The sequence below is a fragment of the Equus asinus genome, chromosome 1 (genome assembly GCF_041296235.1).
Source record: "Equus asinus isolate D_3611 breed Donkey chromosome 1, EquAss-T2T_v2, whole genome shotgun sequence".
NCBI lineage: Eukaryota > Metazoa > Chordata > Mammalia > Perissodactyla > Equidae > Equus > Equus asinus.
In genome coordinates, this window is record NC_091790.1 from 189289965 (window position 1) to 189312146 (window position 22182).

At 37.6% G+C, this 22182-nt stretch overlaps 1 protein-coding gene across 7 annotated transcripts in view; it reads right to left on the reverse strand.

Moving 5' to 3' along the window:
* Window positions 1-3575: 3575 nt before the first annotated feature.
* LOC106829999 (solute carrier family 23 member 2-like) overlaps window positions 3576-22182 on the reverse strand; it is a 72581-nt gene continuing 53974 nt past the window's right edge. For 4 of the 7 annotated variants that reach the window (XM_070514153.1, XM_070514141.1, XM_044780234.2 and 1 more), the window contains one exon: window positions 20276-20406. In XM_070514153.1, the coding sequence (XP_070370254.1) occupies window positions 20375-20406 (32 nt within the window). In that variant the 3' untranslated portion in view covers window positions 20276-20374. Of the gene's footprint in view, window positions 3826-6100; window positions 6159-20275; window positions 20407-22182 lie in introns of those variants that run through there. The other 3 variants (XM_070514133.1, XM_070514147.1, XM_044780155.2) reach the window with 1 other exon arrangement.

The window sequence follows — 22182 nt, forward strand, 5'->3', positions numbered from 1 at the left end:
CCATTCGATCCAGACAATACATGAAGCACCTCCTGTCACAGAAGGCAGTTCTATTGCTTCCTAACGTGAGGACTTACTAATTCCTGCCTCTAGGCCTTCAGTCAAGAGTTTCCACCAACATAAAAGGTCGTTCTCTTTCCCTGCTGATAACTCAAATCCAAGATACCACAGTACGAATCAATTCCTACTTCTTCAGTAAAGCCTCCCAACATTATAGGCTCCACCGATGTCTCTCAGATTCCAGTATTACATAGTTACCATTTTCATCCATAATCTGATTTTATCTCTTCAACTACACTGTGAAGTACTTGAAAGTAGTGTCCATATTTTAGACTTCTTTGGTATTACCCACATGGCTTAGTTTATTGTTGGGCAACTAGGAACCCAAATAGTCATTGTAATTGATTTCATATTTTATTTTTAAATGTTTACAATATTTAGGGGAACTTAATTTTAAATTTGTGTGTGTGTGAGGAAGCTTGGCCCTGAGATAACATCTTTGCCGATCTTCCTCTATTTTATGTGGGACGCCGCCACAGCAAAGCTTGACAAGTGGTGCTAGGTCTGCACCAGGGATCTGAACCTACAAACCCTGGGAGCCCAAAGTAGAGCATGCAAACTTCACCACTACGCCACCGGGCTGGCCCCAAATTTAACTTTTAATGTTATAAACAGCTTTGAGATACATTACTAGTAATTAAAATGCCACGTTTCTAAATGATTAAAACAAAACATAATTATACTGTAATATACTTTCTTGAAGAGAAGGAAAAACAGAGTATCAGGAACTGAACACTTAGTGTTTCATAAGTGAATGTCACATAGAAGGAGAGGATTGAAAAATGTCACACTGGATTACCTACTAGCTACCATTATCAAATGAACAAATATCATGAGTGCCACTGATGTGCAAACGACTATGATACGTACTACCAAGCTTACGTAAATTAACTTCACTGTATCAACTTCTCACTTCACTGTGTCAACAGGCACAAACCATACTCTCTTAACCCACCTACTTGTCTTGAAAATGAAATGTTGTTGGTCACAAAGGAAATAGAGCCAAAGAATTTTGATGGATCTCTGTAAATTCATCTACCAACCTTGCTAAAAGCAGATGAACAAATGCCTTGCTGGTAATAGCACATTATTATAATAATGCTGTGTCATGCCATATCTTAAAAGTCATGACAAGGGATAAAAATACATTTTATGAGTTATGTTACAGAGAGAGGAACTACTCTATTTTACTTGAGAGAATCAGGATAGGAACAAATTCTCTTTTTTTACCAATCATCTCTAAAGCCCAAATTAAATGAAAAAACTACAAATAAGAATGATTCCTTTATATATTGTCACTTGACCTAAAATATGTTATATTGGACCTTAAAACGCAAAGTTTTGAAAACTGCAAGGACAGCAGTACAGAATCAGAAGTATTCTGAGCTCACTTACAGAAACCTAGTATTTTCCCAAGAAATAAAAACATAGATCAAAAGGGAAAATGCCTCTCGTTGAACAATTTCTTTTTCACAGAAAGTATACTTATGCACATATGATATGTCCGTGAAACACTAATAATCAGAGTTCTCAAATATTAAGTATTTTAGTAACATATAGTATAGTTTTGAGGTGTGTGTGTACATGTGTGTATCAGTTGAAATAAGCAATTGCCAAAAGTAGCTAGAGAGAGGCTTTATCCCTCATGCTCTCACTAATTACAATTTTTAAACATTTTTCTGAACCAGTTTACTTTTAGAATGTATATTCAGAACTTTTACTATGTGTTGGACTTTATAGCACCATAATTTCAGAGCCCATTTTTTTTCTTTTTGCATTTATATGCCATATGAAGGGTTAGTAACTATCCTATAAGTAAAATGCTTCCAAGCAATAACTAGGTATAATACTCCACCATCCTTATAAAGCTCAAATTACAAGGCATCCATCCAATTAAAAGTTTTCAGATTATGGTAAGAACTTTAATTTTTTTCCCCATAGAAATTTCCAAGACCAATGATAAGTACTCTCTGGTATTCAATAGTACCCTCCCTACCCACCCAACGACCTGAAGATGTGAATTAGTCACAAATTCTCAAAGGCTGTAAATGAACCTACCTGCTATAGGAATCCCTCCCAGACCTGTGTTGTGCTGTGGCGGGAGATTCAAGTCCAAGAAATTACTATTTGAGGTGGGGTTTGCTGTGTGGTTCAAGTGCATGATGCTATTGCATGGAAAAGCCATCCAAGGATAGCGGGCTGCCTAGCCTGGGAAATTGAATGAATTATAAACCGCTCGGTGCTGCTGAAATTGAGGGAACCTCTGTGGCAAGACTGAAAAGGTACTATTGAGAGAGTTGGCGTTTGCAGGTGCAGCGGGATGCAGGAATCCAGAGCCCGGACCTTTGGTGGTTGTAGTGTGTGAAGAGGAGTTCTGAAGAGATGTGGGCGAAAGGGAAGGCTGGTCTTGGACTGATAGCTCCTTTTCAATCAGGTCTGCTAAGGCTTTTCGAGTGACATCAAAGGGATCAAAACCCAAGTCATCCTCTGGTTGTTTAGAAGAACCAAAGCCAAACACTGCTTGCCAGTCTGTAGAGGGTGATACTGGGATTGTTTCTATTGTTTCTGTTGGGAAGAAAATTCGTGATGAATTGAAAATACATAAGCTCACTTTCATGCTTAATGAGTATCCACACTAGCTGAAGTTAAACATGTCAGATGACAAGATAGTCACATATATGCAAAATCTGTATGATTTCTTAGCATATTAGGACTATAAAATTACAAACACCTCATATACTTCTAGCAATGAGTTCATTCTTAATTTACTAACTTCAAAAGCTGAATGATATAGACTGATTTTCATCATTAATCCAAGAAAACAAAGTATTTGATATTCAAATTATACTCTCAACTACTCATAATCAAAACCCAGAATAAGTCATTTAAATGGAATAAAGTAATAGCAAATATGATGTGACAGAATTCAATTAGTAAAGTTTATTTTTATATGTATTTATAAAAGATAAAGTATAAATAACTTTGAATATATGCTTTATATACTGCTAAGAAAAATAATGAAAAAATATCTATTTAATTTTTGTAGTTTCTTAACGTTGTCTGCTTCATAGCTGCTATTGTCAATTTTAACTTCATGCCATCCTTCACATTAATAAGAGAACTTACAATGAATAAAAATGGAAATGGCTCAAAAATGCCAAATAGAAGTTTTAATATTAACTAACATACCTCATTGTCAACTGGAGAAAAAAATCTTAAATATAACTATACAAATACAATCTGATTAAAAATGTAAGTCCTTAATAATTCCTTGAGGAATAAGCATTTTATTACCAGGAATATGATCTAACCCTTGATTTCTAGAGAAATCTGTCCATTAACATAGTAAGGTCTAGGTCATGCAACAATTTAGGTAACCATTCAATTCCATGCAGTTTAAATGTTTACATTTTTATGAAGAAGGGAGTGGGGAGGAAGAGGATAAAAACATATCCACCAAGGGTCTCATGTTAGGCTGAGCACAAACACCAACGCGCAGCAGTACTGTGACCTACCCGATGTGAAGAGGCTCTGCGGCTCTGGTGCTGTAGGCCAGTCACTGGATGTCTGTGGGGAGCTGGGGAAAGGAGGAAGCCCACTGGGGATCGGGTTGGGATGGCGGAAGTTGTCTGAGAATAACGACTGTGACTCAGTTACTGCCCCTTCAAAAGGAGACCGTGCACTGTGATTGGATGAACTGATGGGGAGGACTGGATTGGATTTGGATAAACCAGGTGGTGGTGAGGGCTTATCACTGTTGGATATCTGAATAAAACAGGAAAAGAACAGAAGAGTCAATACAGGTCCATACATTTTAATAAGCCACAGATAGAAAGGCTTGCAACTAAAGGGAGTAGAACAGCGGTCTTCAAACTGGCATACTAGAAGACATTTTTATGAGCATGAATTTTCAGAAAATCCATCAACTTACATGTGTTCTCTTTTCTAAAACTGACTCTCCTGGAAAGACTAAATCAGACTCCTCTCCTTTTATAACCTAACTTCTCTCACTTTACAAAAAAAAAAGAACATTTCTTAATCTCTGGAACCTGACTATAGAATTTTGCCAAGTGTGAACACTTTCTGGGAGCCAAACAAAATTTATTAAAAATATTCAGATTGGCAATGAGAGAATGACTGACTCTAATGACCAGATTCTTTTGCAAAGTGGGTGATTCCTGATACTTATTTTCAAAGAAAATGCAAGGAAGATCTAATCATGTTATTTCCAAATACATCCTTAAAAAATAATTTTTATGGTAAATCTTTACATGATTCTTAGGTATTTAACTTAGGAGTTCAAAGATTTGAGTGATACTGACGTCAAACTCTTCTTCCATTTACTTACTTAGGAACAAGACGTCTCAGCACTTACATTTAGAAAAATGCCTAGAACTGCTGCTGAAACTTGTCTCCTTTTCCCAGCAGATAACATTTGTCTAGGGATACATGAACACTAATTCTAAAATGGCCCTGTCTATCTCATCAAGAGAGGAATTTCCAATAGAAGTTTAGTGTTGATTTTTAATGATTAATTTTTATCAAAATCTATGCTTATATAAGTTGCTTTGGTCAAATCAATACTACAAATAAAAATTCAGAAGAAAGAAATTTGGCAATTAAAGCCTTGTATCAGCAAAAATACTTTGGCTTTCATTAAAAATTTATATGTCTATTTTCATTTGAGAGAAGTTAATACCTATCACACATAAAAACTATATTGCATTAAGATAAAATTCTGTAGTGGCAGTGGAAATAGAAAAACAAGTTCAAGGAGAAAAAGGAATGATGTAAAAGTCCTGAATTTTAAAGGAGAGCTTGTGTATTTTTTTCTAATGGATGATGGAGTAACAAAACAATCTGAGATTTAAATTTCTTAGATATTTATTAACAAGTAATGTAGCACTTTTATTTAAAAGTACCAATACTGGCAATCTGCTGAAAATTACATCCTTTGCAATTATTTTTAACTTGTTATAAAAAAAAACTCTAATGTTAACCTAAAATATACAAGAGGAGAAACAGATTTTCAAATTGTTGTATGGAATTTATGAGCAAAACGTTTGGGAAACCACTGTATTTTAGATCTCTAAGTTTCTCACAAACACTGTGGGAAACTGGCCATTCTTTATGGAAGAGATTAGAAGTACAACTTTTCATCAATGTAAGAAGATGGACAGAAACATAAGCAGTGAAAAGCTAGCAGCTAGACAAGATCATGCAAAGCATGTTTGAAAAGTCAGGACCTCACTCAGTATCATTAAGATGCAACTTTCAACTTGACTATTTGGTTTATCATTTGGGGAAAGGGGAAAACTTTGGGGGGCAAGTACACTGAAAGAAATAGAAAATTTAAGTTGACACCAAGGGACAAGGGGAACATATGGTGGAGAAATAATTCAAAATCAAGAATGCACAAGTCATGTTAGTCTGGGACCACTTGGTATAGGGTCAAAAAGACCAATAATATCAGCAAACTCTAAGGACACTGATGTATTGCCACACAATGTAATAATATATGGTCATCATAGTAATTCTGAGTCATCAAGAAAGGGTTAAATTATGCTCTATATATTCTGTAGAGGAAAAGAAGGCTAATATAATACGTTTAACAAAGATGTCCATGAAAAGTGCTTTTGCAAAATAAGCACTATATAAATATATATCTTTGGCCAGGAAAGATTACCCTGAGCTAACATCTGTTGCCAATCTTCCTCTTTCCTTTTTTTTCCCTCCCCAAAGCTCTCAGTACATGGTTATATATTCTAGTTGTAAGTCATTCTAGTTCTTCTACGTGAGTCACTGTCACAACATGGCAGCTGACAGACAGGTGGTCTGATTCTGTGACTGGGAAGTGAACCTGGGCCATTGAAGCAGTGAGCATTGAACTTTGATTACTAGGCCATCAGGGCTGACTCTCAAAGAGTTTTTAAATTGTTTCAGAAAAGTATTTTTCACTATCTAGAAAATTCACTTGTATAGAATACCTTGTTTTCAAGGGATGGCAGATAAATGAAGTGATACAGTGTCAAAATCTTACCAGCTGGGAATTATCCCCATTGCCTATACTGAGAGAATCTGAAGGTTTGTCGATGGAGCTGTAAAAAGAAAACAAATCAAATAAAATCAAAGTCATTCTCCCACAATAAAAACCAACTCCCCAAAAGCCAGAAAAACAGACATTTTATCATCGTAATGTTTATTGAAGCACTGTGATTTAAGACATTAGGTTAGACATTGAGGACACAAACAAGTGTAAGATGAAATGCCTACGCTTGTGGAACTTATATTCTGATTAGATTCTCTAAAACAATGGGTGATATAATAGCTGGAAAGGAAAAGATACCACTCTAAAATAGATATTACTCTAATTAATAGGTCAAAAATTTAATCCATTATTTAGTTTTGTGCATGTGATAAACATATTCCTCATTAAAATTCTTGAAATAATACTCACCCATTTTTCTCGGTGTTTGACAGAAGGGCATAAAAGTTATTGAAATGTTCTCTACATGTTCTTAAGAGCAATAAATTTCTTCTAATACTTCAATATTCTAATCCTAACCCTAGAGAAGGCAAATGCATGTGTGTACACACACATGCACACACAAGACTAACAGAAGCAAACTTTTGTGTAAACTATTGACTCAAAAAAATCCATTAAATCTTAACTACTATATAGAGAAAATTCACTACCACAGTAAAGCAACACATAACTGCTAACTGCAAGTCCATTTTAAGTCATCTGACAAAATATAACTTTTATAAGCATTTCAACACTGACCCAGGGAAACATTTCTATAACTATTTAACCCAGAACATAAACAAAAGTATTAGTACCCAAATATTAATACTTATTTCAGATACAATAGTATAGCCAAAAACAAATAAGATTCCAGATTTCTCAAAATTATCTTATTGTCTGGAAATATATACAAAGTCACCTTACAGATGGGCAACTTACTCATACCACATCTGATTCCTCTAGAAAAATTTAACAAAGTCTAGTATCTCATCTGAATACCAACTGTATCTTCTGCAGAAACATTGCCAAATGCTCATGAATTTGACAAATAGGTCTGAAATTTACTTGAAAAGCATCTTTAGTCATTATTCACAAAATGTCAATAAATCAATTCATATGATTAAGTCAAGTGGGTAATACAAATAATTTTAAGATATAGCTCTGAGGCACCCAGTCTTCACCCAGTGCTCCAGCCCTGCTCCAGCTCCACATTTTCTGGGAGAGTGGCACAGAGAGAGAGGGGCTGGCCAGGGGAGGGGCACAGCTGGGGAGAAAGTGCCAGTCCCCAGCGAGCACTCCAGCCCCACAATCGCCCAGAGTGAAGCACAGTGAAGGGGGCCACTTGGGGGAGGTGCACAGCTGGGAAGAGGCACTCCATTCCCACCCTGCACTCCAGCCCCACACTCCAGCCCCACAGTCACTGGGAGCAAGGCATGGAGAGAGAAGTGGTGGCTGGTGGAGCCCCATGAGCACCCAGATCACCAAGCAGAGAGAGAGGCAGCAATTGGGAGAGGCATGTAGGTATAAGAAAGTGCCCCTTCCCCCACCTGTCACTCCAGTCCTGCTATCACCCAGAGTGAGAAGTGGAGGCTGGTGGAAGCATAGGGGAAGAGGACCCTTCCTCCTGCCCAGTGCTCCAGATCTGCCATCGGCCAGAGTGGCACACAGTGAGAAAAGCAGTCAGCAGCTGGAGCTGGGTAGCCCCTGATTGTGCCAGGCCCAGAATTCACAGCTCCTGATCCTCACCCAGTGGAGGCATGTGGCAGCAGTGACAAGATAATAACACCATGCAGAGGCAAAAATCCACACCTTCAAGCAGTATGAGAAAGTATATTAAATCTCCAGACCAGAAGGAAAATGGCAAGTTCCCAGAAACCAACCTTGAAGACACAGAAATCCATAGCCTAAATGACAAGAATTGAAAATAGCTATCATAAAAGAACTCAATGAGTTACAAGAAAACACAGAAAGACAAATTAATGAATTCAGGAGCTTCTTCACAAAAGAGATTGAAACGTTAAAGAAAAAACAATCAGAATTAGTGGAGATGAAAAAGACAATGGATGAGATTAAAAAAGATCTGGACTCCCTAAGCAACAAGACTGACAATATGGAAGACCAAATTAGCAATTTAGAAGACAATACTATAGAAATGCTTCAGAGGGTGGAGAAGAGAAAACTAAGACTAAAAAGAAATGAAGAGGCTCTCAGAGAAATATCTAATTCAATTAGGACATGCAACATAATGATTATAGGTATTCCAGAGGGAGAAGATAAGGAGAATGGAGCAGAAAGCTTGTTCAAAGAAATAATAGTGGAGAATTTCCAAAACCTGGGGAAGGAGACAGAAATCCACATGAAATAGGCTACCAGAAATCCCAACTATGTTAATGTAAAAAGACCTACTGCAAGGTATATAGTAGTGAAGCTGGCAAGTCAATGACAAAGAAAAAATATTAAGGGGAGCAAGGCAGAAGAAAATAACTTACAAAGGAACCCCTATCTGGCTTTCAGCAGATTTCTCAGCAGAAACCTTACAGGCTAGGCGAGAGTGGAACGATAGATTCAAACTCCTGAAAGACAAAAACCTTCAGCCAAGAATACTCTATCCAGGGAAAATCTCCTTTAGATATGATGGAAAAATAAAAACTTTCCCAGATAAACAAAAACTAAGGGAGTTCATTGCCACAAGACACACTCCCTCCAAGAAATCCTGAAGAAGGCCCTCACACCAGAAAGGAATAAAAGAACACAGGAAAGGGGCTACAAAGCCTGTAGCAAGGAGATGAATAGGTAGGTAATAGTCAGAAAATGGCAGCTCTCCATCAGATCAGGTTGGTAAACACTTAACTCCTACATCAAGGATAAAGAAAAGGAAAATACCAAAATAAAAATTATATCATCATCTTAATCACAAACTCACAACACAAGATGGAATAAGATATGACGAAAATAACTTAGAAGGGGAAGAGGAAAGAGATGGAATCAGTATAGTCTAAGGAAATAAGAGGCAATCAGAAAATGGACTATCTCATCTATGAGACTTTATATGAACCTAATGGTAACCACTAAATAAATAATTAGAACAGAGACATATATGATAAACAAGGAGAAAATGAAGGAAACAAACATAGAAAACTACCTAATCAAATCGGTAGCCTGAAATACATGGGACGAGAAACAAAGGATATGCAGAAGAACCAGAAAATGTGCAACCAGATCAACTTAATAGACATATAGAGAGTACTCCATAAAAAACAGCAGAGCATACATTCTTCTCAAGTGCACATGGAACATTCTCAAGGATAGACCATATATTGGGAAACAAGGCAAACCTCAATAAATTTAAGAAGATTGAAATCATATCTACTATCTTCTCCAACTATAATACTATGAAACTCAAAATCAACTACAAGAAAAAAGCAGGGAAAGGAACAAAAATGTGGAGGCTAAACAACATGCTACTGAACAACCAATGGGTTGTCAAAGAAATAAAAGGAGAAATCAAAAAATATTTGGAGACAAATGAGAATGAAAACACACCATACCAACTCATATGGGATGCAGCAAAAGTCGTCCTAAGAGGGCAATTTATAGGCCCATCTCAACAAACAAGAAAAGCTCAAATAAACAATCTTAAACTACAACTAACAGAATTAGAAAAAGAAGAACAAACAAAGCCCAAACTCAGCAGAAGGAGGAAAATAATAAAAATTAGAGCAGAAATAAACAAAATTGAAACAAAAAAGACTGTAGAAAGCATCAATGAAACAAGGAGCTAGCTCCTTGAGAAGATAAACAAAATGGGCAAGCCCTTAGCTAGACTCACTAAGAAAAAAAGGGAGAAGTCTCAAAAAAATAAAATTAGAAATTTAAGAGGGAAATTACAATGGATACCACAGAAATACAAAAGATTACAAGAGAATGTTATGAAAAACTATATGCCAACAAACTGGACAATCTAGAAGAAACAGATAAATTCCTAGACTCTACAACCTCACAAAACTGAATCAAGAAGAAAAAGAAAATATGAATAGACCAATTGCAAGTAAAGAGATCGAAACAGTTACCAAAAACTTCCCCCAAAATAAAAGTCCAGGACCAGACAGCCTCTCAGGAGAATTCTACCAAAGATGCAAAGATTTATTACCGGGCCGGCCCAGTAGCACAGTGGTTAAGTTCTCACATTCCACTTTGGCACCCAGGGTCCATGGGTTTGGATCCTGGGTGTGGACATGGCACTGCTCATCAAGCCATGCTGTGGCAGGCATCCCACATATAAAGTAGAGGAAGATGGGCATGGGTGTTAGCTCATGACAAGTCTTCCTCAGGAAAATGAGGAGGACTGGCAGTAGATGTTAGCTCAAGGCTGATCTTCTTCTTCAAAAAAAAGATTTATTACCTATTCTTCTCAAACAATTCCAAAAAATTGAGGAAGATGGAAATATTCCTAACACATTCTATGAGGCCAACAACACCCTGATACCAAAGCCAGATAAGGACAACACAAAGAATGAAAATTACAGGCCAATATCACTGATGAACTTAGATGCAAAAACCCTGAACAAAATATTGGCAAACTGAATACAGCAATACATTAAAAAGATCACACACCATGATCAAGTGGTATTCATACCAGGGACACAGGGATGGTTCAACATCCACAAATCAATCAACGTGATGCACCACATTAACAAAATGAGGAATAAAAACCACATGATCATCTCAATAGACGCAGAGAAAGCATTTGACAAGATCCAACATCAATTCATGATAAAAACTCTCAATAAAATGGATATAGAAGGAAAATACCTCAACATGATAAAGTCTATATATGACAAACCCACAGCCAACATCATACTCCATGGGGAAAAACTGAAAGTCATCCCTCTGAGAACAGGAACAAGACAAGGGTGCCCACTCTCCACTCTTATTCAACATAGTACTGGAGGTTTTGGCCAGAGAACTTAAGCAAGAAAAAGAAATAAAAACTATCCAAATTGGCAATGAAGAACTGAAACTCTTGCTGCTTGCAAATGGCATGATTTTACATAGAGAAAACCCTAAAGAATCCATCAGAAAACGATTAGAAATAATCAACAACTACTGCAAAGTTGCAGGGTACAAAGTCAAGTCACAAAAATCAGTAGCATTTCTATACTTTAATAATGAACTAACAGAACAAGAACTCAAGAATACAATCCCATTTACAATTGCAACAAAAATAATAAAATGTCTAGGAATAAATTTAACCAAGGAGGTGAAAGACCCATTCAAAGAAAACTATAAGACACTACTGAAAGAAATCAATGCTGACATAAAGAAATGGAAAGATATTCCATGCACGTGGATTGGAAGATAAACATAGTTAAAATGTCCATACTACCTAAAGCAATCTACAGATTCAACGCAATTCCAATCAGAATCCCAATGACCTTCTTCACAGAAATAGAACAAAGAATCTTAAAATTCATACGGGGCAACAAAAGACCCTGAATAGCCAAAGCAATCCTGAGAAACACGAACAAAGCTGGTGGCATCGCAATCCAAGACTTCAAAATATATTACAAAGCTATAGCAATCAAAACACCATGGTACTCATACAATAACAGACACACAGATCAATGGAACAGAATTGAAAATCCAGAAATAAAACCATACATCTATGGACAGCTAATCTTCGACAAAGGAGCCAAGAACATACAACGGAGAAAGGAAACCCTCTTCAATAAATTGTGCTGGGAAAACTGGACAGCCACATGGAAAAGAATAAAAGTAGACCATTATCTTTCCCCATGCACAAAAATAGACTCAAAATGGATTAAAGACTTGAAGGTAAGACCTAAAACCATAAAACTTCTGGAAGAGAATATAGGCAGTACACCCTTTGCCATCAGACTTAAAAGGATCTTTTCGAATACCATGCCTACTCAGACAAGGGAAACAAAAGAAAAAATAAACAAGTGGGACTTCATCAGTCTAAAGAGCTTCTGGAAGGCAAAAGAAACCAAGATAAAAATGAGAAAACAATCCACCAAATGGGATAAAATGTTTGAAAATAATACATCTGACAAGGGGTTAATCTCCAAAATGTATAAGGAGATCACATAACTCAACAACTACAACAAAAACAACCCAATCAAAACATGGGCTAAGGATAAGAACAGACATTTTTCCAAAGAAGGTATACAGATGGCCAACAGACACATGAAAAGATGTTCAGCACCACTAATCATCAGGGAAATGCAAATCAAATCTACAATGAGATATCACCTTACACCTGTCAGAATGGCTATAATTACCAAGACAAAAATTTAAAAATGTTGGAGATGATACGGAGAAATGGGAACCCTCATACTCTGCTGGTGGGAATGCAAACTGGTGCAGCCACTATGGAAAACAGTACAGAGATTTCTCAAAAAATTAAAAATAGAGATAGCATATCATCCAGCTGTCCCAATTCTGGGTGTTTAACGAAAGAACTTGAAATCAACAATCAAAAGAGACTTGCCCACCCCTATGTTCATTGCAGCATTATTCACAATAGCCAAGACGAGGAAGCAACCCAAGTGCCCATCAACTGATGATTGGATAAAGAAGATATGGTATATATCTACAATGGAATACTACTCAGCCACAAAAAAGATGAAATCATCCCGTTCGCAACCATATGGATGGACCTTGAGGGCATCATGTTAAGCGAAATAAGCCAGACAGAGAAAGACAAACACCATATGATTTCACTCACATGTGGAATATAAACAAACTTGTGGAGAAAGAGAACAAATTAGTGGTTATCAGGGGAAGGGTGGTGGGGGGGGTGGGCACAAGGGGTGAAGGGGAATACTTATATGGTGTATGGCAAATAATAATGTACAAGTGAAATTTCACTACATTATAAGCTATTATGACCACAATAAAAAAAAAGAGAGAGCTCTGAGTCCACTAAGTTTAGAGATATTCAGGGAAATAAGACAGGTGCACAGCAACAAATATCAGCCAATGCCAACTATTCAATGAATTGTTTAAACAATAAATGCCATAGGTATTTAAGAGAAAGAGAAGTCACCACAAATGGGGCAATTAGGGAACCTTTCCTAGAGGAGTTCAAATTTAAGTAGGTCCTTAAAAATATTTACACATTAGAAGGAAAAGAGGGAAAGATCAGCACTAAAGGAAGGAAGAGCAAGTACATCAAGAATCAATAGGTCGAAGATAGGGTTGGGGGAAAGTTAAGTAATTAGGTAGCTAACATATACAATGATTTTAGCAACAATAGGAGGTCAGGATAGAAAGATATACTAAGGCCAGTCATCAGACGCCAATGTAAATTTGTGAGCACAGAAATGACATACAGCAGTGTTTTAGGAAGTATAATTTGGTGGTAGCACAAAGACAGACTGGAACATAATACAGATAATATGGCATAAATTTGTAATATTTTTAAATATTTTCTTGTTTTGTTAAAGTACACATAAAATTTACCATCTTAACCACTTTTAAGCGCACGTTGAGTAGTATTAAACACATTCACGTTGTTGTGCAACCAACATGACCATCCATCCCCATAACTCTTGTCATTAGGTAAAACTGAAACTCTATACCCACTAAATGATAACTTCCCATTTTCCCCTCCCCCTGGCATCCCACCATTAAATTTTCTGTCTTTGTGATTTTGACTACCCTAAGTATCTCATATAAGTGGAATCATAAAGTATTTGCCTTTTTGTGACTGGCTTATTTCACTAGCAATAATCTCCTCAAATTTCATCCATGTAGTAACATATTGCAGAATTCCCTTCCTTTTAAAGGCTGAATAATATTACATTGTATGTATATGCCACCTTTTGCTTGTCCATTCTCCCATGAACACTTGAGCTGCTTCTACACATTTTAACTATTGTGAATAATGTTCTTATAAAACATATGTATACAAATATCTCTTTGAAATCCTGCTTTCAATTCTTATAGGCGTATATCCAGAAGTGGAATTTCTGTATCATATGATAATTCTATTTTTAATTTTTTGAGGAACCACAAAAATGTTTTCTACAGTAGCTTTACCATTTACATTCCCACCAACAGTGCACAAGAGTTCCAATTTGTCCATATCCTTGCCAGCACTTTTTGCTCATTGGATAGCAGCCATCCTAATGGGTGTGAGTGGTACCTCATTGAAGTTTTCGTTTGCATTTCCCTAATGATTAGTGATGCTGAGCATGTTTTCATGTGCTTCTTGACTATTCATATATCTTCTTTGGAGAATCGTCTATTCAAGTGCTTTGCTCATTTCTGAATCATGTTGTTTGATTTTTCTGTTGCTGAGTTTTAGGAGTTCTCTATATTTTCTTGATATAAATCCCTTACCAGATATATGATTTGCAAATGTTTTCTCCCATTCTATGGGTTGTCTTTTTACTCTGCAGATAGTGTCTTTTGGTGCACAGAATTTTAAAATTTTCACGAAGTCCAATTTGTCTATTTTTTATTTGGTTACCTGTGTCTTCAGTGTCATATCCAAGAAATCATTGCCAAATCCAACGTCAAGAAGGTTTTGTCCTATGTTTTCTTATAAAAAGGATTTTATTGTTTTAGGTCTTACATTTAGGTTATTGATCCATTTTGAATTAATTTTCATATATGGCATTAGGTAGATCCAACTTCACTCTTTTTGCAGGTGGATATCCAGTTTTCCCACTACTACGTGTTGAAAAGACTGTCCTTTGTCCATTGAATGGTCTTGTCACTCTTGCCAAAAATCATTTGACCATATATGTGATGGTTTATTTCCAGGCCCTCTGTTCTATTCTGTTGGTCTAAATGTCTGTCTGTATGCAAATACCACGCTGTTTTGATTACTGTAGTAAGTTTTAAAATCAGGAAGTATGGGTCTTCTAGTTTTTTTGTTCTTTTCCAAGATTGCTTTGGCTATTTGGGGTGCCATGAGATTACATGTGAATTTTTGGATGGGTTTTCTTTATCTCCATTAGTTGCTTAAAAGTGTTGCTTAATTTCCAAAACTTTCTGAATTTTTTAGATTTCCTTAAGTTAATTGTTTCTTTGTTAACATCTTGTTGTGGTCAAAGAAGATACTTCATCCCATTGTGGTATATCTATCTTTTTAAATCTATTGACACTTAATTTGTGGCTTAACACATCCATTCTTCTGAGTGGGGTATTGAAGTTTCAACCATTATTGTAGAACTATTTCAAAATCCCTTCTCTTTTGTCAGCTTTTGCTTCATATATTTTGATGGTCTGTCATTAAGTGTGTAAATGTTTATAACTGTTATATTTCTTGCTATATTTAACATTTATTAATATATAATGTCCTTCTTTCTCTCTTGTAATCTTTTTGATTTAAACTACATTTTGTCTGATAGTAGTATAGCCACTCCTGCTCTCTTTTGATTACTATTTGCATGGAATATTTTTTATCCATCCTTTCAGCTTCAACCTGCTTGTGTGCCATCTACAAGAGATTCACTTTAGATCTAAAGACACATAGTTGGAAAAAGAAGTAAAATTACGTGTTTGCAGGTGGTAAGGTCATATAGTTGAATCATGTGTTTTTATCCATTTTTTCTCTTTTGATTCGAGAGTTGAATTAATTGGCATTTCAAGTCATTATTGTTAGGAAGGGAGGTACTTATGTCATTGTGCTATTTGTTTTCTATATGCCTTTTAGCTTTTTTGTCCCTCATTCCTGCATTATTGTCCTCTTTTGTGTTTAGTTGATGTTTTGTAGTGAAATATTTAATTCCTTTCCCATTTCCTTTTGGGTATCTTCTAGAGATAAATTCTTTGCTGTTATCATGAGAATTACATGTAACATGCTAATGTTATGACACTCTAATTTAAATTCATACCAACTTCAATAACACACAAAATCTCTGCTCCTTCACAGCTATGTCCCCACCCCTTTCAGTTACTGATGTCACACAATTACATCCTTAGGCATTGTATGTCCAAAAACATAGACTAATAATTTTTTAAATGCATATTCTTAAGTTACGTAGAAAACAAGATTTGGAATTAGAAATCAAACTTACAATAATACTAGTTTTTACACTAATGTGGTTTTTTTCCTTAAATGTATTGACCTCAAATCATGTATAAAACAAAAAGTATACTTACAAACCACTGTACGATAATACTAAATTTTATGTGGCCATTGATTTACCTTTATTGAGATCTTTCTTTCTTTCTATAGCTTCAAGTTATTATTCAGTGTCCTTTCATTTCATCTTGAAAGACCACCTTGAGCATTTCTTACAGGCAGGTATAGAAGTCACAAACTCCCTTAGTTTTTGTTTACCTGAGAATGTCTTAATATCTTCCTCATTCTTGAAGGACAGTTTTGCTGGATATAGGATTCTTGGTTCATAGCTTTTTTTTCTATTAGCACTTTGAGTATATCAGCCCCCTGTCTTCTGGCCTCCGACGTTTCTGCAGAGAGATCTGCTGACAATCTTGAGGATCCCTTGTATGTGATGATTCACTTCTCTTGCTGCTTTGGAGATTCTCTGTTTGTCTTTTCAATGTCTGACTATAAGGCGTCTTTGTGTGGGTCTCTTTGTGCTCATCTTACTTAGAGTTTGTTGAGTTTCCTGGATGTTTATATTCATGTCTTTCATTAAATTTAGGAAATTTTCAGGGAGTATTTCTTCAAATATTCTCCCTGCGCCCTTCTCTCTTCTCCTTCTGAAACTCCATCAATGCATATATTGGTCCACTTAATGGCGTCCCACAGGTCCCTTAGGCTCTGTTTGCTTTCCTTCAACGTTTTTTCTTTCTGTTCCTCATATTTGATCATCTCCATTGTCTTATCTTCAAGGTTGCTGGTTCTTTCTTCTGCCTGCTCAAATACGCTCATTGAATCCCTCTACTGAATTTTTGTTTCAGTAAATGTAATTTTCAGCTCCAGAATTCTTTTTGGTTTCCTGTTAGGTTTTCTACTACTTTATTGATATTTCCATTTTATTCACATGTCATTTTCTTCTCTTTCTCCACATCTTTTAGTTCTTTACAAATTTTTAAGAGAGTTGTTTTAAAGTCTTAGTATATCTACCATTACGTGTTTTTCAGGGACAGTTTCAGGTGATTTATTTTTTTTTATTTTGCATGGACCTTACTTTTCTGTTTCTTTGTATGCCTTGTGATTTTTTTGTTTGAATCTAGTAATGTGGTACCTCTGGAAATCAGATTCTTCCCCCTTCCCCAGGGTTTTTTATTATTGTTGTTACTGTCTTTTTTCATTGTTTTTGTTTTGTTGCTTGTTGTAGGCTCTCTCTGTGCCAAAGTTCAGCCTTAGGTGTAAACTTAAGGTCTTCTCAGGTCTTTTCTGAGCCTTTCCCTGGACATGCACAGTCACTTTCTAATTTTCCCTGTATATGCAGTTGTTTTTGAATGTCATAGTCTTTAATGGCTGTCTCTGTAAAGAAAATGAAAATTGAGAAAGGGGGGAAATGGGCACTGGCCTTATAAATCCTCTGGAAATCACTTCAGCCAGAGAAAGTGGGGCTTGCAACAATGGGGTAGACGCAAGAACAATGGCTACTCATCTCTTTTTCTGCACTTCTGTGATCAGAAGCAGTAATCAGCAACCAGAGCAGAGATCCCCAATAATTGGAGGACAGGGTCCTTTTTGCCCACTCTGACTCCCCCAAGCTGTGTGCAAGCTGCTCCAGGAAGATGTGCACAGCTATCTGAGACATGTCTAGGGGGTGGGGAATGGGTAGCTACTACTGTGCTAAGAGCTAAAATTGACCAAAGTTAACCACCAAATCTTCCCCTGGGAGTTGCAATCCTTCAACGGACTTCAGAGTTCCAAAACAGTTACATGAGACAGATTTTGCCAGTTCAATTGTTGTCCAGGTAAAGAGATGGATTCCTACATCCCCGTCTTCCTCATGCTTGCGTTTTTCTTACAATATGGGAATTGGGGCTTAAAGTTGATAAAAAGCACTAGTAATAGAAATAAAAAAGTGAAAGCAAGATATTACAAAGGAAGAATTGAAGTGTCTTGATCTTGGTTCACCTTCCCAGCCACCATGATTAAAGAACACTAAATAATAATTTTCAATATAGTGAGGTCAGTCTTGCTAATGTCAAAGGCAACATGTGAAAATATTATTACATTCAAAACAAATCTTAAGACTGTTTCTGGATTTAAACTTTGATGATGAAGATTTGTAAAACAGAAGGGCAGAGATGGGGAGGAAGGAAGGAGGGTAGGCAGTTTCCAAGTTTGAATGCAGGCAGCCAAGGTTGCCCCTGCCTCAGCCTTCTGGGAAGTTTAGAGTGGGCTGTCCCAAAAGCATTTTGATGGTTTTAGTTTCTGATTATTATAAAGTATTTAAATGTAGCATGGGCCCGTGTTGGCCTTTCAGGGTTGTCTGGTGTAAGAGGTTGGCCTGCTGCAGGGCACACTCCTGCTTTCACTGTGCTCCTATTCAGGGGGTGCTGGGTGCAGCTGAGGTACAAAAAGAGGACATGCAGGATCTGTCCCTGGAGCTGCCATAACATTGGCTACTTGCAGCACACCCTGGGTTCAGGACATTATTCTGATGGGTTCTAGAGGTTATCTACTCATCCTGCATGTTCTGGGAGCCCAGGAATGGTGCTGACCTCAACCCTGTGCTACAGGACATCAGGGTAGAACCATCTCCATCTGCTTCTTCTGGTAATAAAATCTCCTGTTGGAGTCCAAGGCAGATCCCACAGTGTTCTGAGCACTTTCTGGTGAGGTTCCTGGGCAAAGAATGTATGTCCCTGGATGTGCATGTTGGACGTGATAGTGAATTCTAGTGTCAACTTGACTAGGCCACGGTATCCAGATAGTGGGTCAAACATTATTCTAGATGTTTTTATGAAGATATTTTTGGATGAAATTAACATTTAAATCAGCAGAATTTGAGTAAAGCAGATTACCCTCTACTATATGTGTTGGCCTCATCCAATCATTTGAAGGACTGAATATACCAAAATACTGACCTCCCCAGAGGAAGAGGGAAATCTGCCAGTGACTGCCTTCAGACTTGAACTGCAACTCTTCCCAACCTGCCAGATTTTGGAACTGTTAGCCTGCATGATCACATAAGCACACTCCTTCAAATAAATCTCTTTCTCTCTCTCTGTCTCTATATATACATATACAGTTATGCATGTGTGTGTATATATGTATATGTGTGTACATGTAGGTACATACACATCCTACAACCTGTTGGTTCTGTTTCTCTAGAGAACTGTGACTAATCCATTGAGTGTACAGAGAGAATGGGTTCACCTGGCTCTTTACGATTTACACATCATGACAACAGTGGCGCCCCTCCACTGAAGGCCTCCCATATCCTTTGACTTTTTCATCTCCCCATGAGAAACTGACATGCAGGTTAAGTCTTAAGATCAAAACCCACTCTGTCTGACACCACATCCCCAGCTCTCACCACCTCACCGCACCATCCTATGACACATGAGCTGAGAGACCCTTAAGGATCGCCCTGGTTATATGCAGGGATCAGAGCTTTGCCAGCACTTCACTGTCCAAATTAAGGGTCAGGAGGGGGTTTCCAAGCAGCTGGGTGGGCAGGGCCTTCATGCTTGGAGAGTGCCCAAACTTGTGTTGAGAAGAAAGGAAAGAGGAGTGCTCCTGTCACTGCAGCTCAGGCCAGCCACCCCCAGCAACTCAGGAACAAGCCAGCACATGGGAAAGAATAAATGTGTTGTTACAGAGGTCCCTGCACATAGTAGGCCTTAAAGGAACATGTACTGGCTCTGCATAGCCACTCCCTCGTTGCAATACCTTTCACCCCAATCCTATTTTGTCTAAGGCTATGACTTCATTCCCAAAGCAGTATGTGCCAGTGGGCCCCTGGTCAGAGTGGACCTCAGCAAATATTGTGTTCTTTTTCCCCACAGTTAAGTGCTAGGAGTGTTGTCCTGACATTCACTCCTCAGCCCCAACAGCCCTCTGCTTCCCTGCCTTCTCCTGCAGTGTGCATTGGATATTGGCACAGCCTGAGTTGGATTTGTTGCATCAAACCACCCTCAGATGGTCCTCATTCTCTTTTCCTCCCCACCAAGGACTCTTCCTATATTAGTCAGGTATATTTTTCTATCTTGACTGATGATATCTTTCTGTATCAGCCAGTACTCTATCTGTCAAAGAAATAGAATCAATAGTATAGGTATAGGTGTAGGTATAGAGATTTATTTTAAGGAATTGGTTCACACAATTGTGGAGACTGCAAATGTGAAATTTGTAGGACAGATCAGCAGGCTGCAAATTCAAACAGGAGCTGATACTGCAGTCTTGAAGCCTGTTAAAATAATTTAAAAAGGAGGCCATTAGGTTGAGGGGGCTCTGATGCCTTGGTAGCCTACATAAGCAAACCAAAACCTAAGCCAGAGTCAGTGCATTCAAATCCAAGAAAGTGAAATTTCAGACCAATCCATCACAGAGTGATGTCATAGTGGACTGAGTTGTTCCTTTTTCCTCTCTCTTCTAAGTTACAACTAAATGTGCATTCATTAAACAACAGAAGATTTCCTACACAACACAACACAACAAAATGCCTAAGAGATCCATGCAGCTATACATCTGAAGGTGGGTGGACTGGATCCCCAGGAAGCCATGGAACTAGGTGAGCAGACTCCTCCCCCTCCTCAGCAGCAGCACTCTAGGTCGTGGATCCTCACACAGCAGCCAGTGTGACTGTGAGTGGAGGTGGGGGCAGCCTGGCCCACACACAGATGCTTTCTGAGTGGTAACTCATCCTGCAGGAGGACCCACTTACCAACATGGCCATGCCTCTGCAAACTTTCCACACCAAGTAGTAGCTCAGCCCCCACAAAGCACCCCACCTGCCAAGTGAAGCAGATCAGCTAGACCAGCCCACAGAGCACAGTTGCCCCACTGGCATGAGCACAATCCCCAGAGTCAGTCCATGCAAATGTGGAGCAGCCTGAGTGGCACAACTACCAATGGAGAGGGTGGGATCAGAAAAGACAGCTCCTGCCACCCCGTAGCAATGGCAGCTGTAATCTGAGACCTGATACTACCACAAATGAGCTGGCAGAGGATCAATTCATCAAATACCATGAAGACCTACAGTAACACTGAAAAAAAAAAGGAAAATGACAAGTCTTGAGAAACCAAACCTGAAGTCACAGATTACAATCTGAACGACAAAGAATTCAAAATAGTTGTCATAAAGAAATTCAATGAGTTACAGGAAAACACAGAAATACAGTTCAATGAGCTCAGGAGTAAAATTAATTAACAGAAGGGATATTTCACCAAAGAGACTGAAGGTCTTTTAAAAAACTACACAAAAATTCTGGATATGAAGAACACAATTAATGAGATAAAAAAATAATCTAGAAACCATAAAAAATGGAGCAGACTTTATGGAGGACAGAATTAGTGACTTAGAAGATAGAAATATAGAAATGCTTCTGGTGAAGGAGGAAAGAGAACTAAGATTTTTTAAAAATTAAATTCTTCAAGAAATGTCCAACTCAAGTAGGAAGAGTAACATAAGGATTATAGATACTCAGAGGGACAAGAGAGGGAGAAAGGAGAAGAGAGCTTGTTCAAAGAAATAACAGCTGAGAACTTCTCAAACCTGGGGCAGGAACTGGACTTACAAGTACATGAAGGCAGGAGAACTCAAATTACATCAGTGCAAAAAGTCCTTCTCCAAGGCATATAATATGAAAACTGTCAAAAGTCAATGACAAAGAAAAAATATTAAGGGCAGCAAGGCAGAATAAAATAGCCTACAAAGGAACCTTCATCAGGCTTTCAGCGGATTTCTCAGCAGAAACCTTACAGGCTAGGAGAGAATGGAATGATATATTCAAAATACTGAAAGACAAAAACTTTCAGCCAAAAATACTCTATTCAGCAAAATTATTCTTCAGATATGATGGAGACATAAAAGCTTTCCCAGATAAACAAAAGCTGAGAGATTCATCACCACTAGACTTGCCTTACAAGAAATGATGAAGAGAGCCCTCCTATCTGAAACAAAAAAGACAAAGGCCTACAAAACTTTGAGCAAGGAAATAAATAGACAAAATAATAAAATTGA